The 25,013-nt window shown below is 36.5% G+C and overlaps 1 protein-coding gene and 1 long non-coding RNA gene across 5 annotated transcripts; both read left to right on the forward strand.

Annotated features, from left to right (window-relative positions):
- LOC109946486 lies at positions 4,248–5,198 on the forward strand. The gene is made up of 4 exons (XR_002269627.1): positions 4,248–4,397; positions 4,653–4,757; positions 4,889–4,975; positions 5,159–5,198. It is a non-coding gene; the product is annotated as an uncharacterized LOC109946486 (long non-coding RNA).
- LOC18791094 (pentatricopeptide repeat-containing protein At1g63330) lies at positions 11,111–18,002 on the forward strand. Of its 4 annotated transcripts, none has more exons than XM_020554496.1 (7): positions 11,111–11,271; positions 11,409–13,913; positions 14,564–14,645; positions 15,368–15,623; positions 16,068–16,133; positions 16,312–16,875; positions 17,556–18,002. In XM_020554496.1, the coding sequence occupies exon 2, from the start codon at positions 11,644–11,646 to the stop codon at positions 13,831–13,833; it is 2,190 nt and encodes a 729-aa protein (XP_020410085.1). In that variant the 5' UTR covers positions 11,111–11,271; positions 11,409–11,643; the 3' UTR covers positions 13,834–13,913; positions 14,564–14,645; positions 15,368–15,623; positions 16,068–16,133; positions 16,312–16,875; positions 17,556–18,002. The 4 variants fall into 4 exon arrangements, with proteins under 4 accessions (XP_020410085.1, XP_020410087.1, XP_020410084.1 ...); XM_020554498.1 differs by lacking the exon at positions 17,556–18,002 and having other exon boundaries at positions 16,312–16,385; positions 16,690–17,127; XM_020554495.1 differs by lacking the exon at positions 17,556–18,002 and having other exon boundaries at positions 16,312–17,127.

Raw genomic sequence — 25,013 nt, forward strand, 5'->3', positions numbered from 1 at the left:
ATGTTGTAACGTGTTGAGTATCTCCTATTCGGACAAGCCATCGATATTCCACTCGTATAGCTTATCAGAAGATACTGAGAATTGACTCTGGGTTCTTTCTTCAAACTGGACATCTGGAGGCGTAGGTTTAGGGTACCAATTTTTTGTAAGACTTGTGGGGTTAACTTTACCTGTTAAACGACTAACTTTAAGATTCTGGGAATTCCGGTTAACTTGTAGGTTACTAAAGGCTTGTTCAATTTTAGAGATATTACTAGTTTCTGATTCTTGACTAGAAGTTGATTCTAAAGACATGGATGACTCATTATCAGAAGTAACTTCAACTTGTAAAACTTTAACTGAAGTTTCTTTGTCTTTTACTTTGTCTTTATCCTTATTTGGTTTTGGCTTAACCGGGGTTAACTCCTGAAACATTTCTTCAATTTTCTTCATGGCTGAATTAACCTTAAGAGCAGACTCCGGTTTTAACTCATGAAATTTGACTAAGGGTTTTTCTTTCTTTAGTTTTAAGGAAATCTCGCTAGGGATTAACTTATCAATTTTGGTTTCAATTTTATCTAATTGTTTACCTATGACTATTAGGCTTGTGTTGGTGTAATTTTTTGTTCTATGACCTTTTTTATCTAAATCATCTTTTGACTCAGAAACTTTGTAAGGACTGGCTATAACCTTGGCATTCTTGTGACCTTTATATATATATATATATATATATATATATGAGTGTTGCTATTTCCACCCCTATTATATTTTCTCACTTATTTTATTTTTAAATTTTTAAAAATAAATTTACCCTTTTATAAAATGACTTCTAAGGACTTGGAGCATCTGCCAATAAGCTCCCTTAACCACTTTACAAATTTTAAGGAATAATTGGAAAAAAAAAAAAGAAAAAAAGAAAAAAAAGGGGGTCTTTATTAATATACCCAAAATAGTGGTGAAATTATTATTTTAAAAAAAAACAGGGAATGCACTTTAGAAACACACCCAAAACTCATTAATTATATAAGAAATTAGTGTTTAAGTTCCTATAAATGATGTGACTGCCATTGAAAGAAGTCCAACACAAAAAAACTTCAAAAAATCCAAAACAAGCCCAACCCAATTTTATAAATTAAAAAAAAAAACTCAAACAATTCATTACAAAAAAAAAAAAAAAAAAAAAAACTCGAAAACCATAGCCGCTTTATTATTTTTTTTGTTAAAAGAACACCACCACACCCACCACTAACGACCACTTACAAAATCACAAAAAATAAAGAGAAGCAACCATTCAACACAAAAAGCTGGAGAATTTCAAGCAGAAAATGGTTCAAATGTAAGACATTTAAAAACCATACATTTACTTTCACGTTGATTAATGGTTGTATGTTACTGCTAGTTTATTGTCACGTTTATTAATGACTGTAATAATGTTCCAATCTATGGTATTAACATTGCTATTTACTGTCATGTTGATTAATGACTGTAATATTCCAGTCCAGTGTATTAACACTACTATTTACTGTCATTTTGATTAGTGGCAGTAATGTTCCAATCTAAGGTATTAACACTGCTATTTACTGTCACGTTAATTAATGGTTGTAATATTTCAGTCTAGGGTAATAACACTGCTAGTTTACTGTCATATTGCTATTTCTTATGCATGTCTACTAAAGAAAAGATGAAGAAAGAACAAAAAAAAACCAACATCTAAAAGGAAAACCAATGATTTAAGTATAAGAAAGATTTCATAACTAGAATCCAAAGGAAAAAATTTGAAAATTGGAGCTTGAAGATAAGGAGTAGAGCTAAGAGCATATGATCGACGTTCGTTTGAAGTTCCGAACAATATGAAGAAAAAAAAATGAATAGAAGCACGAGTTTAGAACAAGAAATCGAAAGTGAAATATTGAAAATTGTAGATCAGAGATGAAGAATATAGTTGTACCTAAAATTGAGCTTCAATGGAACAAGGGCAATATAGGTTTTTTTTGGGTGTATTTATAGATTTTAAATGGTATAGGGTTTCTTTATAGATTTTAAACTTTTTAAAACTCTTTTAAAATCTTAATTGAATACACCCCATAAGAGTAGATATATAACTAAATTTGTTATAAAATAATTCTTAGGTAGAGAGTATATTGAAGTTCTAATTTTATAAAGAGCTCTTAAAATAATTTTTATGTATTTTAAACTAAATTATAATTTAAAAAAATAGGGCGCAATTTAATGTCCGTCTATGTCTCTCCTCTAATTATTTTACACACGTCACATAACTTAACAAAGAATTAACTTTGTGTTATTTTGAAATAAAAATAAAAAACTTCCACATAAGGGAGTACAATCGATTTTTCTCCCCGGAACTTGTGATTTAAAAGGGAATATGCTCGCCATTATTGTAGTGCTCCCGCTGAAGCGACTCCACTCTGCCTTGCAGAGCTTGAAATGACTCACTTAAGGACGGCGTTAGGCGAAGATATTTCCTATGTCTTAACGGAAAGTGGTCTTCCTTCTCATCATAGTGAGCCTCATCTTCAAGAAAGATCGCAGCGCTTGTGATGATTTTAGACGCTATATAATCGTTTGGTTTCTGGAAATTTAAAGGGAAATAGCTCAAAATACCACCCATTTTATAATTTTTTGTCAAAATACCATCCCTCTCCAAAAATTTTAAAACTGTCACATATAAATACATCTTTATTGTCCACTGATTGCACCCATATTACATTTTCAGAAATTTTGTTCTCTCCACCGACCACAGCTTCTTTTGCTTTGCAGAGTTGTAATCGATAATATTGTCTGCTCCACTGAGATCTTCGTCGCTGCCTACCACACATCCATCGGAAAGGCCCTAGCTTTCACATCGTCTTTCGCTTCTCACTTGGACTCACCGACCCAGCACGCCAACTCGCTCAACAGCTCGCCGGCGTTGCAGAGATCGCTCACTTATGTAGCTACCGGCAGGATGAAGAAGGCATTGGGTCTCAAATCGCCGGGTTCGGGCTCGTCTTGGGTCCGGTGGGTCCGGGTCGGGACCTGGAAAGCCCAAGCGGGTTATGACGGTGGGCGAGCTAATGAGGATCCAAATGGGGATTTGTGACGCTATGGACTCTAGAGTCAGGAGAGCTCTGCTTAGGATTTCTGCTGCTCAGGTGAGCTCAATTTATGTGCTTTCTTATTTGTGATCTTGGTTGATCTGGTTTGATTTTGTTTAGTGGGTAATGCTTGATTTTTATTTTTGTGATAATTGTGATGATGGGATGGATTTTGGCCAATTTTGGATTTTGGTTTTTCTTACTTTAAAACAAAAATTCTTTCTTCACTAAGTGTAGTTCAATCTGATAAAACTGACAATGCAAAATGTTTCACGAATGTTTAATTTCATAATGGGTAATTTCAAACTTTTGTGAATGGTTGTCTGCCTTGGAATTGTAATTAATCAAGCCTTGTGTTTGATGGACTCATTACAGGTAGGAAGCTTTTTTGTTTATTTTAAATTTCGGGTATCCATCCCATTTATGAACTTCTGCCAGAAGTAATTAGGTTAATGAATCTAAACTTCATGCCTTTGAATATTCATCCCGTAAAATCTATGTACTTTTGTTGCAGTGAGTTCTGCAGCATGGTAAGGAAGATTTTTATCTATACAATAGAGGAAGTCAAGAGGTTGTCACCCAAGATAAAACTTACACTCAATGAAGAGGTCAAACCAGGAAAGCTAGATTCTGAAGCAGCAGTCAACACCGAAGACCAGTCATCCATTGTGGGAGCTGCATACTAATCTGCCCCCTTGTCTCTAGCTATATAATGAAAAATTGGAAAAAAAATTGGAAAATGGAACTTGATTGTCACATGAGATTCTGTCTGCTAGGATGATGCTATCTATGACAAAGTACACATGCTGGAAGAATTGGTTGAGTTTCCCTGCATGCTGAAATGGAGGGGGGCAGTGGTCTGTAATGCACATGCAATCTGGAGAGTCACTACTCGTGACAGGGTTTGGGTGTTATGGTTATTGGTTGTCAATTTTTGCCAAGAGGATCTCATAGTGCTTGCTTGTTTGGGCGAATTGAGTCAGTGGTAGTCCCACTGGAGCAGCTCAAGTCCTCTGATTTTACTGATCAACAAGAATATTATGCCTGCAAAATGAAATAAATGAGCTTTTCTGGTAATGAACTTTACTTTTGGAAACACACATGCGCAATGAACTTTACTGTCTTTGATGGCATTTTGTGTTATTTGTTTGATAGGAAGGTGATGATGTTGCTGAGGAGGTGAAGAAGAACAACCATGTAGTAAGAAAGTTGGAGAAGCGTCAACAGATTTGCACCCTTGACCAGCATATTGAAGAGCAATTTGGTGGTGGTCTTCTATTGGCTTGTATCTCATCACGACCTGGACAGTGGCTGTGCTGATGGGTATGTGACTTTATTTGCCTATGTCTGTTTCTAGTCAGCAGATTTATCATAGGCATATTAGTGTAGTTACCGTATTGCAAGGGTTGAAATCTGGATGATATCAGCTTCTTTTTATTGTTGTTTTAAAGTGAGGTATGTATGGGTCTTATGAAATTTTTACATAAATATATTGGAGGGCAAATAATTTTATTTTAGTTTGTTATTCCCAAATGATACCCAAAACATGTAAGCTTCACACTATGTTAATTTCTGCAGGATGGGAAAACATTGGACAATGAGTTGGAGGTTGTTGAGGGAATGAAGCTAGACAGGGGCTACATATCCCCTTATTTCATCACCAACCAGAACAATCAGAAATGTGTAAGTTTTAGTTTGACTCAGAGATAACTATGTCTTGAAACTGTTAGAGGGCTGCTTGTTAAAGTTAGCAGCACCTCAAGTCCCTTTTTGCTTGATGCTGATTATCTTCAAACTTGTGTATGTGCTGATAGGAATTGGAAAATCCTCTAATCATAATCCATGAGAAGAAAATCTCAAGTATTAATGATGTGGTTAAAGTATTGGAGTTGGTTTTGCAGGTTAGCATTTCTCTGGTTATGTTCACTAGTTTCTTCGTTTTTACTATGAATTGGTTGACAAACTTTTGCTCCTGTTCAGAAGCAAAGGTCTTTGCATTTTGTTATATATTTTAGAACTGAAGTTATAAAAGAAAATGGTTTTCCTCTTTGCTAATTGAGAATCATCTGCAGTTAGGATTTCAGATCTGTAGATAACCTGTTGTTGCTGATATTGCTACACGGGAGGAGAATAGCACAGCTTGGAAAATGAGCAAGAAGGGAGAGCTAACTCATACAACGAAGAACAAATTGATGAAGTTAAGATCAAATTAGTAGAATTTGTGAGCTCTCCATTATTTATAATTATAGGTAGGAAGTATGTATGTAATAGAGCAAAGATTGGTTGACTATGTAATAACAATTGAATTGTCAAGTTTTATGAAAGAAATAATTTTTGCTTCTTGGGATAGTATTGTTAGGGTTCGGTGGCGATTTATTTTCCATGTCTAAATTGTAGTCTGTAATGGATGTGTGTGTATTGTATGTATGTAGATTGACTTAATATTGCTGTCCTATTGCATGTGTATTGTACTAATATTGTATGCATATTGCCATCGTATTGCGTGTATATTGTGATGCTATTGCTGTCGTATTGCCATTATATTGCCCTAATATTGCCTCTCTAGTGTATGTATATTGACTACGGCTCATCAATGAGTTTACGGTTTGGGCCATACTTCATTCAAAAAGAAGACGATGAGGAGAAAGAAACAACGTGCCTTTCAAAAACAGGCAGTCAGGTGCATCATAATTGCATCATAAGACATTGTAAGAAATTATTTAAATAAATAATTACAACTAAAAAATAATTTACAAAAAAAGGAAGGTATGAATAAAGAGACAGAGAGCGAATAAGGGGAGAAAGAGACAGAACGAAGCTAGAGAGAGACAGAGAGAGAGAGAGAGCCAAGAGAGAGACAGAGAGCTGCGATAGACAGATACCAAAGAGAGAGAGAGATGTGCCAGAGAGAGAGAGCCGAGTGAGCTAAGAGAGAACAAAATTTCTGAATATGTGAAAAATCAGCAATAAGTGGACAATAATTATATTTTTATAGGTGATATTGTAATACTATTGCTATCGTATTGTGGTTATATTGCTTTAATATTGCCACTATAGTACATGTATTGGCCTAATATTGCTATTATATCGTATGTCAATGGCCATTTGGTCTAATAACAGAGTCTCCACTTCGTTGAAAGTAATCCTGAATTCAAATCTCATGGACACGACAATTGTTATCCATCCTTATATTAGCATGAATTGATGTTGACCTTTGAAATGATAGTTGGAGTTGCACATCGATTCATATTCAAAAGGAAAGTAATTCTCTCCCTCAATGAATCTTCGTTCAAAAGAAGGCAGCTATCAAATATTGGGTACAAAAATGCAAGATCCACAGTAAATTAATTGGGCACAAACCACATATTACAAAACCAGGATGATTTTTGGCATGCTTGAAAAGACAAGGGCCAAATACAACAGAAAAGAAAATCCATTCAAGCTTCTCACTAAACATGGCTCAAGCACTCGACCATGGTTTCAATCCAAACCTACCCAACAAGGGCATACCACGTGTCCATCGTAACAGAAGAGTGGCATTTACAAAGCATGAACTGCAATATGTTTCTTTTTCTCCTTAACAAAATTGTTACTAAAATGGAACAAAAGATCCCTAACATAGAGCAATACAAGGAAAGATAGTCAATTTTCATACACACAAAATTAGTCCTCATCCATCCCTGCATGCTGATCTCTCTTACTAGGGCCACATGTTGGTTTTGCCATTATAATCTGCAAGATAGTCAAAGCACTGTCAACAACCTTTTTTTAATGAAGGTATTAAACATTAAATAGGCTGCAATAAGATGGATTCATCATTTCTCACACATTTTTAGCTAGCCAGAAAACCGGCATATAGATTTTCTATTTACTATCAAGCCTTCTGCACTGAAGCCATATTCATTATAAAAGTTCAACATTTCCCAAAAGTAACTTTCAATTTTATTTTATTTTTCCAAGTTAAAAACTAACATTTGCAACCGTTCTTTTGAGTTATAAAGGAGTTTGTGTTCTGAGTACACACGTGCATACATGCATCTGTGCCAAGTTAGGGGAACTTTGAAAAAAAGAAGAGAAAAAGACTTCACAAAAAGTATAAAAGTATAAAATTAAATAAATAAATAAAAAGAATAGTCAACTAATTCATAAAGCCTCGACTTTTTATTATTATTATTTTTTAAACTGTATGTAGTTTAGCATTTTTTCTGCTTTGGCCTCAAAGATGCAATCAGGGATTCAAAGATGTAGTTCATACCAAATTTGGTTCGTCAGGTTTAAGTAGAAGACCTGGATCTGAAACTCTTACACTAGGCCGCACTTTACCCTGAGAATGATTTATATTCACTTCGTACCTTGTCAGGGTTGCTTGCCTGCATGCAATATAACCCCAAATATCAAATGTAGTTATAAAGCAGAGATACAAATTATATAAAACATGTCACTATTGAATGACATCATTCAAGACATCAGTGAAGCCTTACGTGTAAAGTTTTCCGCTTTATGTGTGCCCACAGTTAGAACAAGCAAGCCAGGAGCATATGACAAAACTAAACTTATACGTATCAAGTCTAAAATAACAAATAATGTACATTAAGGAGGACCCTTTTTGTCAAAACAAAGCATATTGGATCCATATCAGCAAAGCAATAAGAATTGTCCAATTTGGAAATCTCCAACTCAATCACCAATGTCATAAATCAATATTAATAACAATTTCACGAATCAAGCACAATCTTGGATACTGCACTTCTGTTTCCCTGACTGGAACATGAGCAAAAAGCTTCTATTATGATCTATAGTAGCATCGGTGTCCTAGAATTCAATCCACGTTATTTGTTTTGAGCATAAAAACAGATTATTCTTCATTCTGAAAATGCACAAACTTAACAGAGTCCGAGACTTCCAATTTACTAGTCACAGAAGACTTCCAATCTCACTCTCCTTCTCCCCTTCCCCCTCTCTCCTCTCAAAGCAAGACCAGAACGTAAAATCCAAACAGCCTATCCCACTCCTCTAGTACCTAAAACTAACCACGTATATCTTAATCCAATTCCAAACCAATCTGAAGGGGAAGCATAAATGATGGCTTCATCTACCAGACTTTATAAAATAAAATAAAAGGGGGTTGATTGAAAAGGCAAGCTTCCAACTGTTGCTTTCATTGCACAAGAAGTTCCTTAGAAGTCATGCTCCCACTAAACACTCAAATAAAATAGGGCAAAACAATTTTCCCATGCTATAACATACTCATTGTTTTTAGCTACAAAAGAACTATTCCTTTGTTAATAATAAGAAGCAAAATATTTCAGGCGTAGTTTGGGAGGAACTTAATTGAGCTTATATTGGCCTAACTATCCAACTTTATCTATTTATTTATTCTAGTATCTTAAACGAAAATTACTCAAGCCATTGTTATAGGTTTTGCTCAACCTGCATAATGAACATAATAAAAACCAGGGAGCACAAACTAGCATACAGAGTGAATAAAAATAAAATTTGAGAACAGAACTGTTACCATCCACCAGGATGCCCCTCATAAACCACTAAACTGATAAGACATCCAGGCACCACGATACTTTTTGCAACTTCCAATGCCTTCTTCAGTGTTGTTTCTGACTATGATAATTGTTTTGTCACCCCCAAGAAGATAGCCAAGATTGAAAGCGACAAGCCTAATCACCCACGAAATCAAACCTTTCAGGAAGCAAGTTTTCTACTAAGAAAAATAATGCAGTAACACGTTCGATAATATTTCCATACAATATGAACATGATATTAAGTATAATAAACATTAGTCGAATATTCAATAACTTTCCTGGTTAATATACAGAACACATTCCGACTTCAATAAAGAGCCAAAAGTTATTGAAGCAAACAATATGAATACCGATAAGTTTATGATTATACAAATCGAACATAAAACAGACGTACAAAAAGCATTTGCATTAATCTTGGCCATTAGAAGAAATTTAATAGCCTTGAGTTTCTTTCTTATTTTAGCTTTGCTCACGTTTCTCATAAATCAAATGCCAATTGCATTAAGATTTTAAACACAGAACCATAAGATAGGAACATCAAGAAACTTGGGTTATAGTGAGTACCTAACAGATGTATCTTTTGGGAAAAAAAAAAAAAAAAAACTTAAGCAGGTAATTTTTTATTTATTTGCAATTTACCTCAAATGCAGGGCAATGAAATGCTTGCTTTTCATCCTCATTCTGTCAACCAGCGTTTTCCCCATTTCATTAATAAGGTCATTAAACTTCAAGGCATGATAATTTGCTCTACACCTAAGTTTTTGTAAATTTGAATCCAATTTATTTGAAAGCCTGTAATCAAACTTTGTGAGCTGAACACCCTACACATTAGAAAGCATAACAAACAACTGTAAATTCTATATATCCCAAAAAGGCACTCATTCAAGCACTGGAAATTTTTCTTCCTCGGTTATACACCAGCATATGATAATTAACAAATTCTTTACAAAAATGTGGTAGGTTCTCCTGAAAGACACTTACAATATTTTTATTAAGAACAGGCACTAAACGATTCTGGTAGCATTTTGCATTGCCCTTCCTTGGGACACGCATGCTATATGGACTCATTGGTTTTCCTCCCTTTGTTGGAAGCTGTTTAATGATTTCAACATCTTTTGATAGAGATTATATAAACCAGTCTACATCAAAGATTTCATCAAAGTTGCTGCACCAAATACCCGAATAACAATATTAATCCACAGACAGTTTTGCTTACATGGACCTTCACAGTAGTTTTGTATCTGTGATATGGTGAAAATGACCTGGAATCCTTCCAAAATAATTTCTGGCCCAGCTTGAGAACAAGAAGAGTAGCATTCAAGATATAAGCTGCAACAAGAGCATCAGTTATCTGTAACAGAATCAAGAAAAAAGCACAAGATGCTGAATCAGCAGAAAAAACATGCATGATAACAAACCAGTCTTATCACTCATGGAATGAAAAAGTTACAAAGTCCTATCAACAAGTCCTATACAGGATCTACTTATAACCAGATGCCTAAACGAAATAACAAATCAAAATTAGACTAATAAAGAAGCCATTTGGAATCTGAATGCATAACCACAATGTACTTTAAGCCTTAAATGAAGATATTAGAACGATAAGTTAGGCCTCAAATGGAAGAAACTAAGATGGGCGTCTACTGGATTAATATGCAGCTACAGCTCAATCAAGAAACTCACCCCTCTTCTTTGCTGGTTTAAGCCTCAATTAATAGCAGTCAACAAATATGTTTTCACATCAACAGCTGCACATTTAGGAAATTGGTTTTGTAAATCAAAAGCCTCAGATAAGTTTAACCAAAATCATAACAGAATCGATTCAATTACGACGTCATTACTGCAACCATGGAGAAAAAAACCATAAATTAAGTTGATTACTTTACTTGCAAAGTTATCAGCGGCACGCTACCATGGAAGAAATCGGATTTCCTTGTACACTTGTTCAATCTATCTCTTTACACTGTTTCTTCAATCTATCAAACTGGGGAACCAGCACTGGCGGAGATGGAAGAAGAAGAAGAAGGAGGAGGAGGAGGAGGAGGGAGGAAGGAGGAGGGAGGAGGAAGGAGATGGTCTGGAGTTTAAGTACGGCACCATGAGAATGAGTTGTGATACGCTGTCGTTTCGGAGTGATGAATGAAGGTGACGGAGTGTGCTTGTTGTTGCCAGATGGGTGAGGGTTAGATGAACAGTACCTCGTGGATGTCAACGGTGGAGTTAAGCTTGGATAAACAGACATCGCTGAGGGAGAAAGACGATTGCATCGGAGACAGAGTTATACGAGGGAGAGAGCTTAGCGACAGAGACAGACGGGCTTAAGAGAGAGACAGAGCCAAGAGAGTTGAGAGAGAACCAATTTCTGAAAATGTGATATGGGTGCAATCAGTTTACAATAAAGATGTATTTATAGGTCGTAGTTTTAAAATTTTTGAGAAGGGGTGGTATTTTGACAAAAAATTATAAAATAGGTGGTATTTTGAGCTATTTCCCAAATTTAAAACCTGATTTCCTCCATAAATTCCTGACGAGAAGAAATAATAAAATCCCTCTTTGAATTCTGTGTGTGTCACGGCGACTCACTTTCCCTGATTCGGGTTGGGATGAATTAGCCCACGTCTAGCTCGATCAAATAAGGGTTTCTCTCTGTTCTTTCCCAGGTAAGCAGATTCTTCAACTCAAATTCCCAAAGTTTCAATCTTTATTTCGTCACTTTTCAATATTTATAAAACCAGTGATGTTATCAAAAACTTTCCATTGCTTTGTTATCAAGATGTTTAAATTTGCTTTTCTACAGATTGTTCTAGGTATTGCTTGTGGGAACAAAAACAAGAAATGCAGAATTGCAACTTAGATTTGGGATTAGTATCGCCAGTACCAGAAATGCATCTCCTTCGCCCGCACGGGAGACTTCTACTCCAGCCGAAAATCCCAAGTTTGGGATTAGGACCCTTGGGTTAGAGAAAGCCCTAAGTAACAGTAGCAACTTAGATTTCCTTTCTTCTACTTCTTTGGCCTACTTTGCGGGAACCATGCTCTGTCTGCCGACTCGGTTTTCACCCGTGATGTCTTTCTGTACAGTTCATGCGGTGAGTAGTTCACACCACAGAATTTGCAAGCGTTTTCCTATTTTTCTAAAACTTTCTTCATCATCATCATCATTATCTGCACTTAAAGCTATGGACATTATTGATGAAACAACCAACAATGACTCTAGCTACCACGAATTACATCTCAGCATGCAAGGCCATGCCTCCTCTGGTAACTTTGCAAAAGCCCTGGACTTTTTGAACTCAATGAGAAATGTACCGGGCAAACCCACTGTGTATGATTTCAATGCTTTGCTTTACTCTTACTTAAAGTCACAAAGTGTATTATTAGAATATGTGGTTCAGGTTTACCATGGAATGGAAAGATTCGGGCCCACCCCAAATTCTTCGACTTTCAATGTGCTTTTGAATGGTATGCTATCACTTGGTCATCTAAAAGATGCTTTTGTGATTGCTGAAAAGATGGTTGGGGGTGGGTTCTTACCCTCGTTTACTTCTTTGTCGAAAGTCTTGAAAAAGATGCTTCAAGTTGGGGATTTAGTTAACTCAATTGGTGTTTTTAAGCTTATGTTGAAGTTGGAGTATTTTCCGACCGAACCCAGTTTGAGTTTGTTGATTTCTAAGCTTAGTAAAGCCAGGATGATCCAAGAGGTGTGGTTTGTTTGCTATGCTCTTATCAGTAAGGGTCATTTTTTTGGTGCTTATGTATATAACCCTATACTTTGGGCTTTGTGTAAATCTGGTCAGAGTTATAATGCTTTGGAATTGTATTATTGGATGAAGAGGAAGGGCATTGTACATAATGCGTGCTCTTATACTGCTTTAATTTATGGGTTTGGTAGAGAAGGTTTGTGGAGAGATCTTCTTGGTTGTTTAAATGAAATGGAGAGTGATGGATGTAAGCCTAGTGTAATAACATATACTATAATTATTAAGTTTCTTTGTGGTGAAGGGAGGATTGCAGGGGCGTTAGACTTTTTGACTAAGATGGAAAGGGAAGGATGTGAACCAGATATGACCACATACAATGTGATTCTTCATGAACTTTGTCTTCAAGATAGAGTGGACGAAGTCGTTCACTTACTTGATATGATTGAGAACAAAGGATTTTCTCCCAATTCATACACATATGCTGCTTTGGGCGGAGGCCTGTTAAAAACAGGTAAGATTGGAATTGCTTGTGAACTATTGCTCGGTGTGATTACAAGGGGCTGCTATGTGGATGTTGCTGTGTACAATATATACTTCCATTGTCTATGTCACGAGAATAGATCAAAAGAAGCACTATATTTATTGAAGAAAATGATGGAAGAAGGTTTAATGCCTAGTAATGTGTCATTTAACACAATTTTAAAGGGTTTCTGTAGAGAAAATAACATTTCCAAGGCTTTGAAGCTCTTGGACTGCTTTAAGTGGGATGAAAATGGGCCTGATGTGATTTCCTTCAATACGATTTTGTCTGTGGCATGCAAACAGAAAAAGCATTCCATGATCCAGAGGGTATTGAGTCGTCTGAAGAATGGAGGTGTTCAGCCTAATGCTGTTAGTTTGAATTGTTTGATTCAGTACTTCTGTAAGGTTGAAAAATTTTCAGACTGTTTGAAGCTCTTGGATTACATGACGTGCAATGGTTCTAGTCCCACTATTGTCACTTTTAATGTGCTGCTAGGCAGCCTTTGCAAGAATGGTTTAGTTGGAATTGCACAACAGGTTTTTAAGCATCTCAGAAACACTGGATTTTTCCCTGATACAACTTCTTATAATATTCTTATTCACGCCTTCATAAGAGAGGGCAACAAAGTGATGGTTAATCAATTGGTTAATTACATGTACAGCCAAGGACTAAAACCAGATCTCTTTACCTATGGGTCCTTAATTAGTGGCCTCTGCAAGGAAGGAAAGGCATCTGTTGCTCTTAAGTTGAGGGATGAAATGGTAGAGAATGGGCTTGCCCCAAGTATTGTAATTTACAATACCCTATTGGAGGCAATGTTCCAGAGAGGTACTTATTCAGACATTTTCTCGTTATTGAAAATTCTGGTTCTAGAAGGCTGTCAACCTAATGAGGCAACTTTTGAGATCCTTAACCGACCAATGTGCAAAAGTTGGATGAAGAGATCGGTTGAGGTTGCAAAATTTCTGGAGCTTGTGGATGAATGCAAAGCTAATTGATTTAGGGTCATTGACTCCATATAAAGCCTTTCTCTTAAGCAGTGAAGAATTATTCCAAAAAGATTAAAATCTCCAGTCAGGTATAGGATCCTTATCTCATATCAATTTAGCGGCTTAAGAACTTTTATCTTTATTTTATTTGTTTATTTGTTGTATTGATTTGAAGATAGAATAATTGTAAAAAGTTTTAATGCATCTAGTTCAAACTTTCCATTCTATCCCCTATTTGCTTTGTTTTTATGCTTGGTTTGTCCATAACATAGATCAGAAACCGTTTTTATTGCAAGTAAATCAAATGTATCTATAGTTTATTCCATCACCTTCAAGAGTAGATCAGAAACTGTTTTGAGGTCAATTTAAGTAGATAGTGTATTCCATTATCTTTAGTCATCACTTCAAGGTATTTCTCAGAGGTGAAAAATCCCTGAAATTTGTCAACAGTTTTTCTGGCATTCAGTGCAATTTTTTTCCTTGGCCATTCTGGGTAATAATGTCACTGGTTTTTTGCTGTTCTTTTTGAATCCATTCTATTTATTTGCTCATTCTAACTGGGTAATGCTGTTCAGTGAAATCATAACCTTGTTTGTTTTTTTTTTTTTTAAACAATTTTTATAATTTTTAAAGGAAATCATTATCTGATTGAAGCTTCATAAATAGATTATTCTGTGGTAGTTGTTTCTACTTGGTGGCCTTTAGATTCTAAAACGTTTATTTGGTTGTTTGCTTTCAGGCAGAAATTCAGCATAATCTTCAGAAACGAAGAGGTCATGGACTGCTATCTATACTTCAGCCGAAATTCAGTGGTGCACTAGGTAGAGCCCTTGTGATGTGTAGTTTTCTTGTGCTTTCCGTACTTGGTTATTTTTCTTCTTTTTGCCCAGTTGAGATGCTCTTGATTCTCTTGCCTTAGTAAATATCCCAGAAATTAACAGCAGTTCGTTTAAGTATATTTAACCATGAAATATCAACTAAATCAACATGTTTTCACTTGCCATGAATTTCAAGATTTGTTATTTCAATGTTTTTGCTAGTGGCTGCAATGGCCTCATCCTGGGGAACTAGTTGAGGCATATTCCACTTTAGTTATCCCAACACTTCGCAACTAGTCTGATAGCGGAGTGAAGCTTAAAGAAATTCCATTCCTTTCTGTGCTGTGCTGGTCAGCTAGGCCCACTAAGGCTAAGTGATAGAAGTTAAGTAAGGGTCTGGTGATTGTCCTTTCCGGCATTACCTTCTATTTAGGAGTTGCTGCAGGCATCCGTGATCGGTCCCGCTACTCTAAGGCTTGTTTCCCAGAAAAGGTTTATTGATTTGAGATTACATAGGTCATCATTTATGCCCCTGATAGTAAATGAATGATGCACTAGAGCCATTTCAAACTCTTTTGGATTGAATTAGATCAATACGTTAAGAACAACAATAATTTGTCTTCACTTATTTGGGGTTCCGTGTTGTGTTACTTTCTTATACACAACTACAGTTTTTTCTGTATAACTTGTCTAACATTGGTACTTGTTAATGTACCATTATTTAGATCACTGTTGAGAAAACTGTTCTGGAGCAAGCAATAGCCGATATGAGCTTCAGGGAAAATATGTGTTGCCTGGCACGTGACATTGCAACCCCATTGGAAGGGAAAAGTGTGTGTTGTTGGAAAGGGCAATGGCGGGGTATCTGGGTACTGTCATATCTTCTATGGGGAAGTTCCTAGAGCTGAGGTTGCTGAGATGCTTTCCCTAGCCAGACTTGTTTCTCGAAGTACAGATCCTGCTGTTCATTCAAGATCAAAGGTTGTATCCCATTTAAATAAGTTAGAAATAAGTAAATCTAACAATTGTCTTGTTTCAGTCTAGCCAAAACATTAACATTGGCATTTTAATAGCATTTAAGTGTTATACCATTCTCCTTCCCCCTCTGCCCATGCTTGTTTAATAGTTAGTAAATTAGGAGAATGCCATTCATATAGCCTTATAAGTGGGAAAAATTATGAAATGTCTCTTGTATTTTCCGTATACGTTACTCCAAATATAGGAGTGATGGTTCACATGTTTTCAAATAACTAAAAGAAAACAGGAAAACAATTCCTTGTGGCTCGCATTGTTTTGACTCTATTGAAAGATGCATGCTTGTTTTATGCATTTTAATTCTCCGATTGTAGATTTTTTACTTATCAAAGTAATTCAAAAAAAGAAAAAAAAACTTATTCTACATGTTTGTGTGAAATTTGCATGCAGGATCTCTTTATTCGAAGTTTGCAGTCGGTGGGATTATATATTGAAAGCCTTAAAGAACTACTCGAGGTACTTTATTGATGAAACACCATAGGATCATTTTTATTTGAAGCTGTAGTAATGCATATCACTAGGTGAACATGAAATTATCTGATGATGCCTTTATGTAAATTTCTTTTCTGTTTCCAGTAATGAGATAATCCGGGGACATTATGTACTTATGATTGTCGTCGATCCATTATTTCAGGTTATGCGGGACATTATACTCTGTTAAATGAAGTTATTCTAGAAGACATCTTCCAGGTTTAACTGATTTTAGAGGTAGGTAGTTAGCATGGCTGTTGTGATGCAAGTGGTGGTGTCGGCGATGGGGATACAATTTTATGTATCCTTTCAATCCTTGCCTGGGCTCAAATATCATCCAATATCTCTGTGTCTAGAGAATTCACTTATGAATATCAATGAGGTTTCTCTGAGATAATAGGCATAACTCTTGCTAATCGAACTTAGGAAATGTATTAGTTAGAGGGGGAATACATAGCAGCCATGGTTGCCTTTGGTTCTTGGCATGTAGGCTTTGTCGTTTAGTAATTGGTTTTATCATTATATCCCTTTTGTCAAGCAGAATTTGATTTTCGTGGGGAGGTTTGGGAGTGCGGAACCTTCAAATCTCAGCATGTTCTGGCAGTTGGTGCATACAGCAACGAGGATGGTTTGCACCTGGAAAATATGTTTATTCAGAAAGATAATGCTACAATTCATGCAGATGAGACTTTTGTTAGGGTCTAAAACGAATCTTCACTTTGTTGTTGTAAGTTTTCTTATTTTTGGTTCATTATCTTTGTTTTGTTTGAGATCTTAAAATTAAAAAAAAGGTTCCGTGGGCCTCCCTTTCCTTGGAGAGACCTTTGAGTTGCTCATTCCTAGCTACTCTCTTGACCTTAAATCATTCATCAAAAGAAGGATTCAAAGGGACACCAACTATATATCTTCATATACTATTTAGTACTATTAATTTGATTGTAAATTTCCATAATCATTATTGAATTAATCTAATTTGGTTTACATCAATTGCCAAACTGTTTTTTTTCTGCAAAATATTTAGTTTTTCATTTTGTGTGTCATCTAAAGTATGATTAATGTATGCGTTTTTTGTTTTTTTTTTTTTCGGTTCAATATAATTTATGCATGTGTGGGATACGTATACGTCCACATTTTGATCCCCCTTCGAGTGTGTTTAGGTGAGGAGTTTTATCTCAAAAGTTTTCGGTATAATTAAGGAGAGTTGCTCTTAATATATTCAGTTTTAGACAGTTTTAGACAGTCTCTACCCTGTCCTACCAACAGATTTGTGCAGCACGACTCTGCATTAGTAAATTGTATTAAACTTGTTTTCCCCCTTCCCATTCCTAACTTAAGTAATATATATATATATATATATATATATATGTATGATTCATTTCTGCACATACTCTGTAATTTGTGAATCAGAGCAGACTCGACTCTACAACGGACGTAAGAAGTATCAGACATGGGTGAGAAAAGATCTCCGATTAACAGTGTCTGACTCGCCAAAATAACCATGGAAAACTAAGACCACCAGGGTTTCTATGTATGTACAGATTGGATCTAGTGAATCATTTGATCAAAGGAAAAAAAGGAGAATAGATTGGAAAGCATGGAAACCAGCAAATTGCGGCTTTCCTTTATACAATTACAAGTTAATAGTTTCAAGGACCATATACAATTACAAGAAGCTAACATCAAGGTTTCTGAAGTTCCATCTTGCAGCAATGGTTTCTCTTTGATTTTATTCGAACCAAATTCGTGTTCGAGTCCTACTGGCGTAGAGAAAGAAGTCTTTTTATTTTTATTTTTATTTTTATATGATGGTTGATGGGTTCATGTTCTGAATTATAAATGCATCAAATGGAAATGTCTTCTGAATTATTTGGTTTTTTATAAGGCCTAATGTTTTTATAAGAGAGAAAATAAATTACAAACTAGATCCTCTACCGATCTTATAACCATACAGATCAAACTTAATCCTAAGTTAAACGTGGGTAGGAAAGTTTCCAAACCAAATACAACTAGCGTCAACCGTATGCCCCTTTTTAGAAAGTTCATATGCCACCGTATTTGCTTTGTGGTAGATATGGTCAATCCCGACTTCATGAAATTGATGTAGCAGTTCTTGGATATCTCCGACAATAGATTGCAGCATCTTAGAATCTCCTTCGACTTCTATTCTCTTTAGATTTGGTCTTTGTGCCCAAATAAGGGCTTGCTTTAAAGCTAGTGCCTCTGCTTGTAGAACTGAAGAATATCCAATCGGGAATGCTCCTGCAATTAAAGGCCTCGCCATTCTATTTATAATGATAAATCATGATGCAGAATAATTACCATTAGGGAGTGCAGAACCATCAAAATTTATTTTAACGTAATTATCGTTTGGTGGACTCCAACCATAAGCTTCTGCATTTTTATGCTTCCATTTCTTAAATAAAATGTTATTATGATACCAATAGTGAGTTAGAAATGTGTTGATATGTGAAACAGCTTCATTAATAGGTGTTTTATTTTGAAATATATTTTCACTTGTGAGTAGGGCCTTCTTATTGGCATTGCCCCGAGTCACCAAAATCTCAGGGTCGACCCTGGTCAATTAGAACCTACATATATATATGCTTCAAGGCATAATTTTTTTTGGAAGTTGAAGTTATATGCTAACTAAAGGGCATGTGACATTGTACAATTGTTCAAAATGGTCAACATCCCTTTCTTCTTTTTTTCTTCCTAATGATCATAAAAGAAACAAAATATCATATAACAATTATTCCTAGAATTTCAAACACCGAATTTCAGACAATTATTCCTATAAGAGTGCAAATAACTACATGAGCAAAAAGATTTGCTTCCTTGCTATGCTATAGATTTTCAAGATCGATGGAGAGCATGATCAAGGCTCCTATATTCTTTTGTTTCCTTTCTGCACTCATTTTCCTCATGCTTTTTACAAACATGGGCAAGTAACTTTAATCCATTTGAAGCTCATACATGTGTGAGAAGAAAATTATATTTTGGTTCTTCATGCATATTCTTTATAGACAGTCTGTGAAGGCTTAATAGTAGTATTTAAGAACATTTTCCAAAGATATACTTGAAATTTATACGTAATGATTGAAGTTTAATTTGATTATCTTTAATTGCAGGCGACTCTTACGCGCTAATCGGTTGGTGGAAATGTGGTTAACATAATTTTGAATACTTGCGTCTAAGCAACACATTTCATGGGCAATGTATAAACCCAAATAGTTGCGACAAGAAATGCAAGGCAGAAGGATCAGTTTGTGGAATATGTCAACAACCCACCTTTGGACATGTTAGAATGCCATCTGCTATGATGGCGGCAAAAAGTGTTGAAGAAAAAATTGTCGACAAACTATAATCGACCAAAGTTTCTATCAAAAGCTTGTTGGAAGTGTTACATGAAGCACATTATGTTTTCCATGTTTGTTTTTTGTCCAATAGATTAGTGCATCTTCTTACTTAATCGGGTTTTTTTTTTTTTTTAATGACCGAGGGGTTTACCTCTCAGTGGTGGTGAGGTCCCTTCTCCTTTCCCCCTATTGGTCACCCATTCGAATCCCAGGGAAAGTGCCCCCTTCCTCAATCAGTGACAGATCTAGGATTTTTCTGAGGATGTGCAATATTAACCAAAATACATATCAACTAGTCAATATCTTCAATATACTCTCATACTAACCAAAATAAATACCAATTAATTTAACTAAAATAAACATCAATTAATCAAATCAAAATTTATATCAAATTATAAATTAATCTAACTAATAATAATTGATCATATCAAGTCGTGCGTAGCATAGTCTCTTCATGCTCAAGTTTGCTCTAGTTTAACAATGAAATACATTCTAACTTTCTTTGAAAACTTGATCAATACAATATTTTCTTTCTTGACACAAGACTTGATTGATATAATTAATACAATTCAGATTTTATAAAGACTTGGAGTTAGATGGCATGTGATGGGATCAATGATCTTTTATTGCATTAGGTTAGGTTAGGTTAGGTTTCTTCTCTCTTTTTTCTTTTTTCTATTTTTTCATGTATGCTAAGGATTAAAGTTGTTTTTTTTAACCACGCAGTAGCTTAGGTGATTGTGTTTCCTTTTTTTTTTTTTTTTTTTTTGTTAATACGAATTTTTTATACCCTGTACGTTAAGAACTAATGAATATTGCAGGTCTTTTTTCTTCAATTTTTTTCCTGGTCCAAAATGCCCTTATTTTGCCCAGGAATTAAAATAACAAAATTTCCGTGTGGATCAAAACAAAAGTTCATCTTCACTGAGTCTGAGTGAGGCATTTTGTCAAACAGGTGGAAGGCACACCACAGACTTTGGGAAAGGGGCAAATCTCCACCACCTCCGTGGCTTTCTCTGTACTTGTAACTCTCTGCGCCTACACAGGTTCGTCATTGTCCCCAATGCTTTGTATCACTAATTATAAAAATAAATAAAAATATATCTTTTTTTTATAAGTGATATTTGAAGAGGGAAAAATCAAACTTAGAATCTCAAATTGAGTGCATGAGATAAATACTTTTAACTATTTAAATTATAAACTTCTTGTCTTAATCCTCTTTCTAAATATGCTCATTTGTGAATGTATCATTTGGCACACAAGAATACAAGGGCCACCCAATTGAGAGGAGGCATTCCCCGGTCTAGGGACCAGCCCAAATTTTTATTATCTTATTTAGTTGTATGTTACGTATACTATATTGTATATTATATATACATTAATCTAGTTTTAGTAATACCATGTATAATTCTTGATGTTATAGGTTACTTGTGTTCCCAAAGATATATAGGTCCAACACTGAATTCCCCCTCACCCATTTTAATACATGTAATAATGTATAATTTTAGGTTATCTACTGTAGACGTCCTTGAATTTTGCCCCCAATTGCAATTGAGTTCGTAAACTTTTTTTTTTCAGGCAATTACATCCTTTAACTCAACAAAAAGTTCAAATTGAGTCCTACCATAACAGAATCCGTTGAGTTTGACCGTGTGAATGGTGGCACGTGCTCTTGTTGTGAGGGGTATTTTGGAGTTTTCACGATGGCCAACTCCATGTCTGGTTGTAAACCATCCCCAACTCCTTTACGATGTCGTTTATGAAGTCGATTTGCTTGGCCACTATGTCACTGACACTGGCTTTTCGTGATCCTTGTTGAACAAGAGGGAAGAGAGAGAGAGAGAGAGACGGAGGGAGAGAGAGATGGGGTCTCTGTCAAGAATAAAGCTTTGCAGAAATTCATCATCAAGAATAAAGCTTATTTTGCACCATTGATCTTGGCATGGTGATAAATGGGGTCTCTGTCAATGGTGATAAGAAAATACAACAACACCATCCATCATTTATGAGAAAACTGAAAAATTACATTGCAAGGGAAAAGCCATGGGAGTAGCAAGGACCCTTCTCTCTCTCTCTCTCTCTCTCTCTCTCTCTCTCTCTCTCTCCTCAAACCTCTTCTCTCTGTCATGCCTCCAAGCAGCCAAACACTTTTCTCTCATAAAACTGCCAAAAACCACCATAGTTTTAACAAGGTTTAGGCCTCTTTGCACCGCCAAAACCACAGCCACAACCATTTCTATCCCCGAAAGTGCCATTGAAGCTAAAGAACGAAACCCAACTGAAATTTGGGGATTGGGTAGGGTAAGCCAGATAATAAGAAGAAGAGGGAGGTTGAGAATTTTGGGGAATTGGGTTTGACTGAAGAGGTCTTGGCGGCTGTGAGAGAGATGAGTATTGAGGTTCCCACTGAAATTCAGTGTATTGGAATCCAAGCAGTGATGGAAGGGAAAAGTGTGGTCTTGGGTTCTTAGATCGGGTATGGCAAGACTCTGGCTTACATGTTGCCTCTTGCCCAAGTACTTTTTCTTTTATTTTTCTTTTAAATACACTGTCTTGGATTACTTTTTATTGTTGGATTTGGCCACATCTGCTAACACGGTGGAGGAGGAGAGCTTGAGGGGGATGGGGGTGAATGTGGAGGAGAAGGAGAAGGAGAGTATGGAGGTTCACACGCTGGATTATCCAACAAATGAGACTTTTGGAACTCGAAAGGACGCTTTTACCCCTCATTTTGACGGATAAATTAACAGACTTGGATAACAAGTCCCAATTGGAACTGCTTGTGAAGTTAAAGGATGTAATTGCCTATACAAAAAATTTTACGGACCCAATTGCAACTGGAGGTCAAGTTCAGGGACGTCTACAGTAAATAACCCTATAGTTTTTATTATTATTTTTTTTTTTCTGAACAAGAAGAAAGTTCATTCATACATAGAGCCAATTACAAAGAATGCCATTACAAACCCTCTAAACAAGGAATATGTGAAGAAGGATTAATGATCTAAATGGTCCCTCAACTATTGCTGATTGTAGTCGGTCTTGCATCTCTTCAGTGCGGCGGCGGTGTCCGAAAATGCTACGCCGATGACATCCGGTTCAGTGGTTGGCAGCTCTTTGAAGGCACGGTTATCAAACCGTGCCCAGCCCTACTTTTTATTATAACATACAATTTTCAACAAATAAATGTAAGTAGACAAAAGAAGAGTGGAAAAGGGAATGTGCCATTGAGATTCAAATCAGAGACTAGTCATCTACAAGAAAATGTGGTCATTCTTCTTTCACCTAGTACTTTATAGGTAATGGTTCTATTGGTCCAAGATGAGTATACAATCAAATTTTGTGTCTTTTGATTGGTGCTCCTAAATATAAAATTTTAAGTTCGCCACGACTAGGAATATGGAATCCTACTTAGTATTGAATGAATTGAAATATATTAATGAAAAGAACAAGGGCCAATTTGATATGCTTTATTAGAGCACTTCCACCTATTTGTCATGCCAAAAGGCAAAGGGAGGTAAAGAGAATTACTATACATGTGAATAGTGATTGGCCTAGCAATGTTTTTTTCTGCATTTTCACCCATTGTCGTTGTAATGACCCAAACCTAAAATTCATATTTAATCAATAATTTATTTTGTGGAAAGACGATTTTGCCCTTGGAATATTTTATTAAGGAAAAGTTGACTTTTTAACCCGGAAAGGAATTTGACAAGTCCACATACACCGTTGCATAGAGCACGACGAAATGAGTTCATAGACACGTAGTGGGCCCGAATCGGAGTTGTAATGAGAGAAATATGGTCAAAAGAAACTCAGTGGCACAATCGTAAATATTTCACAAAGGGATTTTATAAAAATCAGATTTCTCTATTTTTTTTTTCTCTCTCTCTCTCTCCCTCCCGCGCCGTCCTCATTCTCTCCTTCGCAACTCCAGCCACCGGCCACGCCTGTGGACGGGGTCGGTACCAAACTGACCGGGACGACGTCCTCTTCCAACCCCAGCAAGCTCCCGCCTCCAGCCGCCGCGGTTTCGCCGGAATTTGGAGAAGCAGCGGTCGACGTCACTCGATCTTCACAGCCGCCGATCTCTCTCCTCCGGCCACCGTTTTAGTCGAGCCAGGTATGGATTTTGAACCTCTCGAGCAGTTCTAGCTGCCTGTTGGGTATGAATTAATCAGTTCTCACTGTAGCTATTGGATTTTTGAACTTGAAGTTCAGGCCGGTTTTCAGCTTCCGTGTTCGGCCACTTCCAGTCAATTTTTGGGGTAGGTTCAGAACAAAAGTGGTTTCAAATATGGTGTTATACTTAGGATAGGAGTTTGGAGCCTTGGTTTTGAGATTTTCCGGCGATGCGTTATCGCTTTGGACACCCATCGCTGCCGGCGCGTGCGGCGGAGCGTGGGCGAGGGTGGTGCTGTGACACTATGTTCTGATGCGATCCTTAGGTCGTCACGAGCGCATAGGAATTCGCGGATCTCAATTTGGATACCGTTTGAGCCTCGAACGGATTTTCCATATTGTGCGATTATCGGGTTCAATACTGTTGAGCCGTTGGATCGTAATCAAGTTCAGATATGTTGTTCTAGATAATTTTAGAAATGTATAGGATTCGACGGATTGTGAATCGGAGTCCCGGATACTCCGAAATCGCGAACCCTAGGGCTAGTTAGAAATTATGCAATTACACAATTGTGATTAATCCGACCGTCCGATCGACACCAATACTCTCGGGACATGTGTCCTAAATATATTGTACCTTCTAGCGGCATCCGAATCATATTGTGAGGTCATGGACCCGTGGGGTTCCGGATTGACTTTTTGGACTTTAGCGTTATTTGAGTCCCAAGCTACCGCTAAGCTATCCCACGTGGAAGGAAAGCTTTTATGGGCATAGGGATCACTTTAAATTGATGCACGTACTTTTAGGAGCCGTGGTAGGGTTTTTAATTTCATACTATGTTGTATTAATAGAATATTATGGTCATTGAATCAGGCACCCGGGCACCAGTTGACCCGCAGGAGGGACCTTCAAGAGGTCCAGCGAGCTCAGACTATCAGTGAGTGGACTCTTTGTTTTAATAAATGAATTTAAGCAGTTCAGTTTCAGTTATAAGCTGTTTTATGCTGTTAAATATTTTATGTTGCATGCTGCCGAGTGAAATTTCCTTTAAAGAATATAGGAAAAGATATTCTCGTTAATTATCAGATAAATGGCAGCAGAATTTTAAAGGTTACAAAAAGTTAATGATTTAACAGTTTTGATTCAGAAACTTTATATTTTTTTTAAACCACCTTGTACCCAGATATTAAATGTTGCCTTCGGATTATATTTGTTGCCTTCGGTTTGGTCAGCTTGCTTGACAGTTGCCTCACGAGTTCCTTGGTACTCGAACTTGTGTGGAGCGAGTAATGCGGATAAAGGTGGACTACGGTTCCCTGAATCCTGCGAGTTGCGGCTCAGACTGACCTCGTGTCACTGAGACCTGCGAGTATGTGTCACCCATGGTGA

The sequence above is a fragment of the Prunus persica genome, chromosome G1 (assembly GCF_000346465.2).
Source record: "Prunus persica cultivar Lovell chromosome G1, Prunus_persica_NCBIv2, whole genome shotgun sequence".
NCBI lineage: Eukaryota > Viridiplantae > Streptophyta > Magnoliopsida > Rosales > Rosaceae > Prunus > Prunus persica.